The sequence below is a fragment of the Apis laboriosa genome, unplaced genomic scaffold (genome assembly GCF_014066325.1).
Source record: "Apis laboriosa isolate Shangri-la unplaced genomic scaffold, ASM1406632v1 scaffold262_cov140, whole genome shotgun sequence".
Lineage (NCBI taxonomy): Eukaryota > Metazoa > Arthropoda > Insecta > Hymenoptera > Apidae > Apis > Apis laboriosa.
In genome coordinates this window covers 250,815-266,152 of record NW_025222562.1, presented here as the reverse complement: position 1 = coordinate 266,152, position 15,338 = coordinate 250,815, and the positions used below count along the sequence as shown (strand labels likewise).

Here is a 15,338-nt window from a genome sequence, read left to right as displayed (position 1 = left end):
TCAGTTATCAACTCGTATGTTGATTTAGAAATGGATTTTGCAGTTTATTTTTGATTTAGATGGTTTTATTTTCATTGCATTTTGAAAATTCTATTCAAAAATAAAAATATTGCGATAATTTGATAAATTAATATTGTATGCATGGTTGAGATCTGTCGCTGTGACAATACTTTCATACTGGTATTTTTGGTATTTTTTCACTATAGAGCGTTATAATTTTGTCTGATGAATATTATTTTTTTTATATATTTTTATATACTATATCAATAATTGATGTATTTAAATAAATTGTTTTTTTTTCATTCTAGAATATTGGTCGCATAATGATCTAATTGGCCAATTTATTAAAATTAAAAATATTTTCATATCGATTTAATAAAATATGATAATTAAAAATATAAAAATATGATATTAAAAAATGATATGTTATATAATATATAATAATACTTATATATAATTATTAACTCCAACTTGTTTCTAGAGTTATAGAATATAGTAATAAAATTAATTATTACGAAGTTCGTTGTTATTAAGTTCGATTCACTAGATCAAAGACAGAGTTCATATGCCAATGACGGTCCACTGTCACTAGAGTTCGAAATTCAAGGAATTGTGATTCTTGATATTGTGATAATTCTTGCAGTTCCAAAGTTCTTATATTCCTGGTGTTCTCGTAGTCTTGATGTTATGATTCTGCTGTTATAATTCTCTTTATAATTTTTGTTATTATAATTCTCTGTTTTGTAATTCTGAAGATCTTATAGTTTTAAGGGTTTTCTCCTAGACTGCTACTCTCTGAAGCCTTCACTATATTCCACTCGTGAGTTTGCGAATCTTCAGTGAGGATACATAAGTACCCAATAACAAGAACCAATCTCCTGATTGAGCAGCATCCCGGATCAAAGAAAGTGGACCTAAAGTGAATCTGAAGGCCACGCCACTAAGTCCGTTATTTTCCCAAAAAGCTATTCCACTTGTGTTAGCATTTTCACAGATAGAATGACGCTAATTTCTGTTGAGACTGGCATGTCGTCTCAGGTAACAAGACCATATTAACATTCTAGCCGAATTATTTCTGTGTAAAGTAAATGTGTAAAATAAATGGTTAACAAATTTTCTCATAAAAAATGATATTGTTCTTGCAACATCATTCTAAGCAATCTGTACATGTCTGGACACCATCTGTTCAATGTCTGAATAATAGTATATAATAATAAAAGTATATATAATAGTATATATAATATATAAATAGTATAGTATATATAAATAGTATATATAATATATATAATAATATTTATACATTTATTTATAATAAATTTATTATATTACATAATATAATGTTGTACAATAATTACAATTATATAATAATAAATAATTAATTTGCGGACATGTAGAAATACATAATTATATATTCGATCATGCAGTTCTATCTTATTCGCCAACCTATTCAATTCATTAGAGCTTGTCATTTGCTTGTAATTTGCATTTAACTCAAGTTAATATAATAAATGATAAATAAATATTGTGAAAAAAGTCTAATTTTTGAAATTCTTTTCATCTCGCTCATAATTTTAAATTGACTCTTCTATTTTTTTTTGTTAAATTCTTTTTTTACCTTTTGATCTTTGTTTTGATTTATTCGTCAATATAATTGAATCTGCATACTACGTGACATCATAATAAAAATTACTCACAATACTACTATTATTACTATTACTCACTACAATAAAAATAAATGAATGTAGATAAAATCTTTTTTTCAATTTATAAATATTCTTTTTTTAAATTTATAAATATAAATCTTTACAGAATAATAATACTAAAAAATATCGAGACTCATCCTGATATACAACAAAATCATTTATGAAATGTTACAATAATAAAAAATATTATTAATATATTAATTGTTTTTAAATATTAATATTCACTCTATTAATCCTAAATTTAGAACGAAAAATTTCCGAATAAAAAAAAAGTATATATAAAAATTATTTCAGAAAATTTTAAGAGTTTAATATTATAATAATTCTTAACATTTGACAAAACATAAAATTTCATGAGTCCATAAATGATAAAAAAAAAAAAAAAAAAAAAAAAATAGAATATTTTCGTTATTTTATATAATAAAAATTTTTTAGTTTAAAAAATTTTAGTAAAATTTTTCAAATTGATTTTTGATCTAAATCAACTAATCAGATCATGCGGCGGTATAATTTCTCAAATTGAGTAGTTATTTTCCTTTTTTGAGCTAATCTATGTTGGTTCGTGATGTCAAATTAATGATTGAAAGAGTTTCTTTTAATAATAGATAGTAATAGGTGTTAGCATTTGTGTATTTTTTGAAAAATAATATCAGGATTGTCTATTGATTGCATATAATGTTATATATATGTTAATTATATATGTTATATATTATGTTATATAATGTTGATTCTGCAGTATATTTAAATATATTTAAAATGTTTGTAATATATAGAAAAATATTTAATCAATGCTAGGACAATACTAGAAGCTGTTCAGAAAATATAATGAAATATTGATGTGAGATTATGAAGAGATTAGACTTTTGTGGATAATGAATTCAAAAATGCGTCGTATAATTCCAATTGTAGAATTGTATATTGTTTTAAAGACTATGTTTGATTTTGCCACCAGAAATTTGATTTGTATATATCAGTATATATCGATGAATTGAAGATAAATAAATAAAAAAAAAATAAATTCCCCAAGCTCATTTGTTTGCATTACATACATTTCAGAATCCATGTAATGATTGAATTACAATTGAACGACAGTTGTCCGATAGAATGATATTATTTAATAATGATTGAACATAATATTAATTTTTCTTCTATGCTTATGGACATGACTTGTCTGAATCTGAACTTTTTATGGATTTTATCTTTTGAAGAAGAATCTTAATATATTAAGCGCGGCATCAGTTCTTGGTAATTGATAGTCAATTTTTGGGCGACATTGATCTATAGTCATGGTCAATTGGCAGTATTAAGGTTAAAAAATAAATATTGTAATTTTAATGGAATTTAATTAAAACAATTAAAACATTCTAAGTAAATATATAATCTGGCTTTATATATATTATAAAAAATGTAAAAAAACCTGTTAACTTTTTGGTTTTATTGTGCTCAAATATTTTTACATTGTGTTATAGCATTCAGAATAATATCTTCGAATTTCATGCATATTTCTTCTTTTTTTTGCAATTAATGAATACTTCTTTTATTGGATTAGAATTTCTTCGTCTAAATACCATGTAAGCGTATTTGTCAATTGTTTGTAAAATATCGAGATTTAAGATATAACATTTTTCCTGTTACATCTTAGAGCATAAACAAGCATTCATAATAGCAGCATTTTAAAAAAAATTAATTTTCTATATCATTTTACTCTTTTTCAATGGGCTGTTATATGTATTCATTTAATCAATAACTGTTTTTCCTATATTCAACATATTTGATTTGCGACAAAACCAAAAATCTTGTTATATTTATCATTTAATTAAAATTTTTCCTTTTTAAAAAAGATTAAAAAATCTCTTTTATCTTTTTATTTCAAAACTATAATTCCATTATTATTTTCTTTGGCAATAACTTCCCTGCGTTTCAATTTAATTTATTACTTCATTTGAGTTTCTTTGTATGATTTATTCAAAATGTACTAATCAAATGTATATTTTTCTTTATTAGCTTATTATTCGCCAAATCGAATTAATTATTAGTATATAATATATAATTTTTATGAAACACATTTTTATATATATCTATTAGAATATTTGATGATGTTATATTTTCTTTATTCAAATATTAGTTCCAACTCATTCGTGAAGCTATAATATATAGTGATAAAATTAATTTATTATAAATTCTATTATATTACAAAGTTCTATTTTAAACGATCAAAAATAAGTTTATATGAAAGTTTATTTTTGTCATTGAATGAATTCATGAGATTCTATGAATTCTATTAGTTGGAGAATTCAAATGCATTTTAATAGTTCAAATTATTATTATCATTTTAATAGTTCAAATTATTCAAATTCAAAGTTCAAAGATTTAAAACGTTTTTTTAATTCAGACTATTTAACGATTCAAAAGTTTAAAACGTTTCTTTAATCCAGACTATTTAATGATTCGAAAGTTCAAAATGTTCTGATTTTTCTTTGAATTTTAAAAACATTCGTATTCTTTAAAATCTTTTCTATGTTCATCTCACGAGATTGCAAGTTCCTCATGGAGCACATAAATGGTTAATGACATTGTGCAGCTTCCTGATTGTATGACATCCTCAAAGGAAAAATTCTTAGAATTAGAATTGGTTTATGCTAGCAAAAACACAGTCCATTGTTTCCAGGAAACTGATTTGCAAGTGTATTCGTGAACACTATTGCTCGCGAAATTTATAAACAGTTTATTTGAAAAATTTCTTTGTATGAAAATCTTTTTTTATTATTATCATTTGCAGATCTCTTTGCTCTTTAACCGTGACTCTCGGTCACCACTTGAGTTAATGTCGTAACTCCAGCGGTGACTCTCCGGCATCATTGAGATTGTTGCGGCAACTTGAATGGCGACAATATTTATTTATGTTTGATCTTTTTAGAATATCGCTTCATAAATAGATTCCTAAGCTCTTTACGTATAATCTTATGAGGTGTAATCTTATCTTATGGATAATTATCTTATGGTAATCTTATAAGACCATCGAACGTACCGAACGCGCGAGTCTGAGTCTGGAGTTGCTGGTTTGACCGAGCGAAATAGGCCTGGAGTGCAAAGAGTTAAGCTTAAATAAAGAATGATATTATCTGGAAAGATTATCGTTTTTGAGAATTTAATCAACATTAAACATATAATTTTATAATTATATGTTTTTGGTATACTTCAGCCTGGCTGAATCGATTTTAAGGATTTTAAGGATGATATATTCCAAACACGATTAATTTAACGATAATTAATATTATTTTAGTTCGAGAAATTTTTCTCTTGGGAATGTTACGATTTAGGCAATAACGATATTATTGATTATTACCATGCCCCACTGGAAAACTGAGATCTTTCCAATTGAACTAGGAAGGGATTTTCTAAGGACACGAACTTCACTTGTAAACAGAGTCTCATTGTGAACAAGTTGTACTCTGATTAGCGGACGATAAATAGATAGTTTATAACAATATATCATGCTTTAACATGATTATCTATTGTGGCTTAAAAAAGAGTCTTATTGTGAACAGATTGTATTCGAACTGCCGGATACGACAAATAAATAGTTTGTAATAACACATCGTTCTGACTGTCGAATACGATCACCTATTGTGGTATTCTGAGAGATTCATACTCTTATAGACACGCGTACCGCACTTATAACTGCACTACTATAGTCTATTCATCATGAAGAAAATATATCAATAATTATAAGCTTTTTCACACACACATATATATATATATTGAAAGAGTATTCGACACATTTATACATGCATTTATCCACCATTCACTATTACAATACTACTATTGCGAGCACGAACAAAGTGTTTGTAGTAAATTTTCTCGATGATTGATGTTGATTGCCATTAATTTTAATATGGAAAATGTCTAAAATTCCAAGATCATGTTCATGCTCCAGCTATGCCGAAATGTTTTTAAAAAATATATAATTCTAATAAGAGTCTTCTAAATTTTTCTCCCAAAAACAACATTCTATTCAGTACAATATTACTTTATATCATCTGCTTAATATTTTAAATGGTATTATAAGTAAATTTAAATTAGTTTTCATTTTCTTCGTCATTAATACTTTTTTAAGTTGAAATTTTGTATAGTTTTGTAATGTACTTTAAGTCCATTTAATTTATTTTATTGTTTTCGATATTCTGAAAGATTTATCATATATATTGATTATTGATTATTTATATCATTTATAAAATTATATTTTGAATTACTCATTATTTATCGAGTAAATAAATAATTTTGTTCTTTTATATATGCTATTTCTAATCTATTCAATATGATAAAGTGTTAGTTTTGCAATATATTTTTATATATAATATGATTTAAACTGGTTTCAATGTTATTTTTTTTTCTTTTTTCACTTTATTTTCATCAAATATCAACTAAGAACGTATACATAAATATACAGTAATATTCTTTATGTATAAATCATTTTAAATTATTTTTTTCTAAAAGTTGCGAATGTTAAAAATATATTCTAAAATACTGAATTATGAACATTGCAAAAGCAATCGAAATATATTATAAATCGAAAACTTTTTTATTAATAAATATTAACGCATTGTATTGAATTTAAAGGAGTTCAAGCATCTAATTTTTAATTTCTAAATATGTATTAATAATTATTTCATTAATATCTTATTTAAATATTAGATTTAGCTTAATCATTAGATTTACATTTTTATTAAGAATTTTATATTCCATCGATTTATAGTACAAAAAATAGATCATTCCGTTTAAAAAATTAAGATCTTGATTTTTTTTCATTTTCATCCATAAAAAAAATACGTATTTTGAAAATTTCTCAAAACTATTTATGTTCCATATCTTTCAATTTTTATCGTTTAGTAATTATTTCAAATAATGAAGTTAATTGAAACATTCTGTATAATAAAAAAATCTAGAAGTGTTATAACTTTTCCTTACTATATTTTAATAAGTATTTATATTTATATATTATTTTTATATTATATTAGATATAGTTTGTTTATTTTTAAAATATGATTAATTATTATTTATTTTCATCTAAATAATTAAAATGATTAATAAATAAAATATTATATAAATAAAATTAAAATAATTAATAAATGAAATTAAGATCACATTACTTAAATATTAAATCTAATATTGTTACAGTTTACAATACCAGGAAGCAAAAGAATAATACAACCAGAAATTTATGTAACTATAATAGTTCATACGCCTTTTTTTATAAATCCTGCACAACAAGTTCTAATACAAGGTTGGCTAGTAACTGTGGACAATATTAAACAACTTACTAAGTTCATAGAGAATCAACTTCATATATTAGAAGAAAAAGTGGCTTGTGTTACTTCTGTAGCCATTCAACAATTGGAAAATATAAAAGCTGAAAGTGAACGTCTAGTCGGGGGACTTTTTGAAGAAAATAATACTTGTTTGAATAAAAATAATACTACTTTTGCTGCTAATACTTCAATAATTTCCCCAGAATCAAGTTTTATTAATATGTTAAGATATGGAATGTTAGCTCTTACTTTGCTACCAGAACACAGTTGCGCACGTAAGTATCTATCATAAATATATATCAATATATATTTATATATTAATATATATATTATATTTTACACGCGCGCGCGCGCGCACAGAGAGAGAGAGAGAGAGAGAGAGAGAGAGAAAATATATTAAAAATATAATGATAATATAATGATAAAAGATTATGCTATTTTTAAATTCTTTTTATTTTGGAAAATATAATATTAATGTAATTTATCAATTACATCAATATCAAAATTTAGAAATTTATAAAAATTTGTCCGATTTTTGTAGTTTCAAAATTCAAATCAATTCAAACATTGTGATATTTCGAATTATGGGAGACACAAAATACTTATCTTTTTCTTTTTTTTTTCTTTTTCTAATTTCTTTCATTAAGAATTAAAATCTTAACAAATTTTTAAAATTCTTTGAAGTTAAATTTGTAATTAACTAATAACTTTTGATAGTTATCTTTTCAATTTAGAAAAAGTTAAATTTTTATATTTTATTTTCTTTTAAAATATAAACAATTATAATCGTATCAATACAAACATGAAATCGTATTAATAAAAATAAGTTTAAAATTCAATTAGATTATTATTAATTAAATAAAAATAATTTCGAATGTTTTTAATTAAATAAAAATAATTTTTAATATTAATATATTTCATAATATCTAAATATCATGCATACCTATAAATTAAATAATATAAATTAAATAATATATTAAGATTTATGTTTAATGTTTATTTTATATTGGTATAGGTATTGATAATACTCATATAAGTATTAATTAAATATTTATGTTATTATTAATGTATATATATTTTTAGGTATCTTTATAAAATAAATAGGTATTGATAATACTAATGTAAGTATTGATTAAATATTTATATTATTATTAATGTATATATTTTAGGTGTCTTTATAAAATAAATAATAGAAAAATGAAAATAAAAGATGAAACAAATAAGGAAATTTTAAAAAATCATAATATTTGAAAGATATGACAAATATATCAGTTTAAATAATTTTTCTTTTATTTTAAAATTTTGTCTGTTTGATTATAATTTATTGAATTTATAAGTTTATAAGTTTAAAATTGATTTTTTTTTAGCAAAAAAGAAAGTTTTATTTTTAATAAGATACTATTTTTTAGAATTATTGAAAAGTTATATATATGTTGGAGATAATTTATATTTGTTTCAATTAGCAAAAATTTTATTTATTATATTTGTTTTTATCGCTAGATACTAATAAACGTTTTTGAATTAAATAATTCAATCAAATAATGAAATAATAAATCAATTAAATAATCAAATAAAATTTAGAATTAAATAATATTGAATGACTTTATTATTATATAATTTTAATAATGAATTTTTATAATTTTGATAATGAAAATAGAATTAATATTTTCTGTAAAAATTTCAGATTTTTATAAAAAACATACAGATAAAAAAATATAAATTTTAAAATTTGGAAAAAATTTCCAACTTTTTTTAGTTTTCCTTGATATATCTGTTAAATACTTATTTTATGAAATGATTATTTTATAAAAATGAATATTTTATATATTTTATATATTTCAAAACAAATAAAAAGATCTCTAATGGTATGTAAAATATAATAAACAAAATATTTGTTAATTTTAAAATTTTTTAATATTTAATTTTTTAATTATTTAAATTTATTGAAAAATAATATTTTCTTTAATAATGCGGGGATATTGACAAACAAAATTTTTTTAAAAAAAATATTTAAAGTTATTAAAATTGACAAAAATTAAAATTTTTTATTTTTTGCACTTAAAGATATCTCGGGGATCATTTAGTAATAAGTTAATTGCATTTTTCTACGAAATAAATAAAAACGAATTGATTCATGTTAAATATTATAAGGTTGAAATCTATTACTTTATTATAATGATATTTAGCTTATAATAAAATTTTAGACAAAAAAAACTTATTTATAACAAAAAATTTTGTATCTAATCTTTTTCTAACATGAGATAATGTGAGAAACAGGCATATTCAACATATATAATAAGCCATTGAAAAATGTATGTTGTGTAGTAATTTATTTGAATTTTCTATCTTTTTTATTTGAGCAAATAAAAAATCTCATTTTTTTTCTCTCACATTAATCCTGTCCCAATATCTCAATTATATATATAAAAATATTCAAAGATTTAAAATAATATCCTACATAATATTCTACATAAAAGTTCAATTTTCTTATTATAATAATAATATTTTAATATTATATATTAATATAAACATATTTTAATATTTATTATATTATATATATATTATTTATTTAATATATATATATTTTATTATAATATAAATTTGAATATTTTTTATATATATTTTATAATATATGTTACATTTCTTACAAAACTATTTCTTGTGCAAAAAATTTTATCCAATTTTTATAAATTATTATTTTATTTATTTTTTACTTTTTTATATAATAAATATATTTTCCTTTTTTTCTTGAATTCAATATAATAGGAATAATTTCTTCCTCTAATATTAATTATTAGTATTTATATATTATTAGTATTTAGTAATTATTAGTATTAATATTTTGTAATTTTTATTATATGTTGTGTCATTAATGTAACAAATTTTTATTCTTAAGTATATATTTTTTATTGTATTTTTTAAATTCGAGAAATAATCTCTTTTTTCTAAAATAATTTCATAATAATAGAATTTATTCATTAAATACCGATACATCATTTCTAATCATAAATTATCATAGATTATGAATTTATTATTTGAATCGCGTTCGTAATGGAATAAAAATGTCCATAGAATCTTTTTTATAAATAATGTTGAGTACGATTAATTTTTAAACTTATATTACAAAATTTCATTTATATGTTTAAAAAATTAAATATATAAAAAGATTATATTAATCAATAAAACCAATCCATGACAAGAACAAAAATGTATCGAGAAATATAATTAGGCTAATAGTAATTAATTATTTAATTTGTTGTTCAGAAACGATATGATTTTTAAAAATTATTTTTTAATTGAGCAAAAGCTTCAAAAACTTTAAATTGAATATTTTTTATTGTTTTTTTTCTTTTGATTACATATCAATATAATAGTATGTATAATAGTAGGAATTAATAATTTCTTTCGTTATTTTAAACATTTTCGCAAAATTATATTAATAAAAGCATATTAATCCTCATAATCATTGTTCATATTTATAATATATAATAGAATTATTTCAAACTTATTATCTAATAATATTTTCATTACATAACATTCTTGTGATAAATTTCATTCCTCAATTTCATGTATGATTCTGAAGTTCTGATTATAACGATCTTTTATCTTTCTATGCAAAAAATCTAAAATTATTTTGCCTATATACTATTATCTTTTCTTTTTTTTATTAAAACTTTTTTTTAAAAACTTTGATTTTTTTTAAAAACTTTGAATTTTTCTAAAATTTTTTTTTAATTGACTTTGATTATATCAATAAATATTTTATTTTTAATAACTTTTCTATTACAAATATTAATGTAATATCAATAAATATGACTTTACTTCATTGAAAACTTTTTCTAATAATTTTTTATATAAATATATAATTTCGGTATTTACTGGAAAATCAGATGAATGATATATTTATTATTGATGATTATGATATATTATTATTTAAATGTTGTGTTACAATAGGAAAATATCAAAGAAAAAAAAAATTTAAACGATTAGTGTATATTCTATTAGATTTATTTAGATTATAAACGATATTCGCGCTTTAAATTGAACGACAAATTGGTTAACAAAAATTTCCTGATCAGATATGGAATTTATAAAATTTTAAATATATTCCAAATAATTATTGATCTTTTGAGTAAGATCTATATCTTAAGTTCGCGATTCAGTTGACAAATATATATATTATAACTATAAATAATTTTAATTCATTAGTCTGATAGTTCAATGATTTATTTTGTGGTGATGAGCAAATTTTAAAAAAGAAAGAAAATTGATTAATATGTTATAAATGCGTATACGAAATGTACAAAAATCATTTAAATAGATATTTAATGAATAGATATTGAAAAGAGATAGAAATAGACTGCGAGTTGATTAATTAGCTATCGCTTTATGTACTATGTTGTTTAGTTAATTAACTAATTAACTATATCATAATGACTTGTTTGTTATGTTCTTATAGAAAATAATTAAAGGAAATTTCATCTTATTTAAATTCTTTAAAATTAATAAAAAATTGTTTAAATTAAATAAATTGATCAGTACGATATTAAGTATTTTAGAGAATTACTTATTCTATTTATAATTATAAATTATTAATTCTTAGAAAGATTTTATGAGAATGTTGCTTTAAGATTCAAATAATGAGCAATATTATTTATATTATAATTTATATTATAAATCATTATAAATTTACATTACATATAAAATTACATATTACCATAAAATTTAATATTTTCTGTTATATATAAAAATACAGATATAAAATATTAATAAAATATATTTATTATTTTAATTTTGATTTGTTTAATTTATTCGTATTTGTATTTATATGATTTGAGAAATAAATAAATACGAAATATCTTTTTTTCTTTATGTTTTTTTGTTTATGTTTATATTTTAGGAAAATTAAAATAAATATATAAAGATATAAGAGAATTTAGCATATGTTAATTTTTTTTTAAATTGAAATTAATTAAAAATGAAATAGAGTCAACATGATTCAATATTAAGATTCAATATATTTAAGATTGTATTTTGTAATTTAATTTGAATAAATATATAATTTGAGTAAATAATTTAAATAATTAATAATTTGAATAATGAAATAATTAATTTGAGTAAATATATTTTATTTAATTTGAAAAGATATTACATTTAAAAAGAATTCATAAATTTTGAAAAATTAATAAAAAAAAATTATTTATGCAAATATATAGTTTTTATTGTTCTTTTTCTTTAATTTTTGATAATAAAATAATAATAATTTTTGATAATAAAATAATAATAATTAAAATAAAAATAATAAAAATAACAAAAATAAAATTATAATATGCAATTGATATTAAAAAATTATAAAAATATTTAAATTATTGGAATTTCTAAAAAATTCTTCTAAAAAAATTATAAAAAAATTATTTATATTTATTAATATTAATATTAATATTAGTTTTTTATTATTTTAGAAATTCGAGTATCCAATACTAAAATATTCAATTCTTAAAAAATATCTTTTGTCAAGTATTGTAAATATTGATCTCTTTACACGAACATATTGCACGAACAAATATTATACATACTTTAATTAGTACACTAATTAATAAAATTAGTTATTATAAGATTAAATCAATTATTATTTTCGAAATGTTATAAAACTATAAAGATTTTGTTCAAAACATATTACTGAAATATAAAATATAAGGTTTTGAAATATGGAATATAATTCTTATAATATATATACATATATATTGCAAAAAATTTATTTTTTAATAATATCAAAAATAAATCCAATATAATTAAAAATTAAATTCAATATACATATAATAAAATTATAAATTAATAAATATATAACAAAGTAATTCATCAAAAGAATTAATGCATTATTTATTTTTTATTTTTTAGATATGATAATTGTAACAGATGGTATTGTTGGAAATACTGATGTTCATGTCTTAGATTCTGTTATACAACAATTACGTGCAACAACAATCGCATGCAGTTTTCTACATGTTGGAAGTACATATCATCCACATTGTGCTGATGGCTTAATTCCATATCAAGATTTATTACATTTCATTGCAAAAGCTACTTTGGGTACTTATATGTCTTTTATTCCGTATTCTGTACGTAATAATTAAATATTATATTTATATATATTTAAATAATTAAAAATATTATTTATTACTAATTAGATAAATTTTTCTTATTTAATAAATTTCAACGTTAATGTCTAAAAAACTTTCAACTTATAATTTCTACAATCTGTTAGTCATTTAGTTATTTATTTTTTTTAATTATTTTTATGTTTAACTATATTGATTAATTCAAATATCAAATATAACATTTTTATTGTATTCTTCACTTTATTTTCAATTATTCCTAATCTATTTTTATTTTTTGTTACATTTTCTTTTTTTTTTCTTCCAAAATTTACTGCGAACTGCATGTAAATCTTTTTATTTGTTATAGTTTTCTTTTAAAAATTTTTTCCGTTTCTATATTCTATCTATATATTTGTTTTTTCTTATGTTGTTTAATACATATTTGATATTTTTTTCCATTTATTTATTCTTTTATTTTATCTCCATTTTATTCTTAGTAAAATTTTTAATAATTTATGTTTCTTTTTCTTTTGTTGATAGCAATTTACAATATCTTATCTATTATCTGTAACTTATCTAATATATAATAGAATATCGATTATTTGAATTTATTGGAAAATAAATTTATTCGAAAAAAGGATTTTTTGAATAATCAATTAAAAAAAATCAAATTTGAGAATATATATGAGACAACAAAATAAATAATTTTCAAATATAGATAATTATAAATAAATAAATATATTTTAATCTTCGGAAAAAATTTATATAAAAAATTTTATATTTTAAATATATTAATTATTTTTTAATATTATACTAGAAGATATAAGTAATATAATTATTGTAAATATTGTTAAATAGTTACTTTAAATACATATTCAAAAATTTTAAAGTAGTCATATTTATATAAATAAAAAAAATCTTTTGTAAATATTATGAAAGTAACTTGTAAATTTATAATAAATGTTCATTGATAACTTAACAAAAAAAATTAAATAAAATATTTAGATAGAATATTTAAAATATCTTTGATAATAATCCTTGATAAAAATAATCATTTTTATCAAGGATAAAAAAAACAAAAATTAAAACAAAAATTTGATTTGAATTTATATTTATTTAAGATTTTTTCGGTTTTTTTATATACATTTATATATATTTTCAGTATATTTTTCAATATATTTTCAATATATTATTTTTAACATTTAATAAGTTTTGGTTTTTATAATAAGTTTAATACATGATGATCTTTGATATTTTTATATAAAATTCTGTATTGTTTTCAAGTTTTGTACAATTAATAGATGTATGTGATTCATATTATGTTGAAATAATCGTTATTTTGATAATCAAAGTTCTTAAAATAATCAAATGGATATTTTATTGCAATATATTCTACTATTTAAATTATATTACACATTTATTCATTATTATTTTATTAGTTTTTTATTTCTTTAAACTTTAATATAATATAGTAATCTTTTTAAATTCATTAAGTTATTTTTAATTTTTATTAATTTTAATAACAAACAATTTGATTTTTCATTTTTTAAATTAAAAATTTCAGTATATTTATAAAATTTATATAATATGAAAGAAATAATATGCATATTTTGTTATGATTTTGTAATAAATTTAAAATTTTTTTAAATAATAATATTACATGTACATGCATATGTAAGTTTATGTTTGTGCTTTTTCTTAAACAATTAAGATTAAATACAAATGTATACTTTATAAGTAAATTTATTTTTATAGGTACATATGAATGGAACAGAAATGAATATTTATCATAAAAACTTCTTATGTTGGCAATTATATCGTAAAGATTGTTGTAATCTTATTGTACCAGATTATTCAAATTGGCATTCTACAAATTTATTATTTTATGAACAAAAGTCAACACAACTTTTACAAAAAAAACAAATTGAAGATAAAGTTACTTGTACATTAAGCAGTCTATTATGTTGTCGACTTCGAGAAGGATATTTGATAAAACGTGCTAATGTGAGAGATGAAATACTTGAAATTTGTTTTGTATTATTATGGAAATCCAGTGTTTTACTGGAATACATAGTAACATGTCCTTGGTTAACAAAATCATTATCTGCATCTAATACAATACAATATACAATTTCAATAGAAGGTAAATTATATTAAAACTTATCACCAATAGCTTACAATTTTATTATTTTTAAATTTTTTATATTAAATATCATTATTAAATATTA

The 15,338-nt window shown here is 19.7% G+C and overlaps 1 protein-coding gene across 4 annotated transcripts in view; it reads left to right on the top strand.

The window, feature by feature from the left end:
- The window catches only part of LOC122713674 (KICSTOR complex protein SZT2-like), a 92,905-nt gene that overhangs the window by 31,724 nt on the left and 45,843 nt on the right, over positions 1-15,338 (top strand). For 3 of the 4 annotated variants that reach the window (XM_043934348.1, XM_043934345.1, XM_043934346.1), the window contains exons 5-7: positions 6,882-7,287; positions 12,911-13,131; positions 14,866-15,253. In XM_043934348.1, the coding sequence (XP_043790283.1) occupies positions 6,882-7,287; positions 12,911-13,131; positions 14,866-15,253 (1,015 nt within the window). The remainder of the gene's footprint in view (positions 1-6,881; positions 7,288-12,910; positions 13,132-14,865; positions 15,254-15,338) is intronic. The other variant, XM_043934349.1, reaches the window with a different exon arrangement.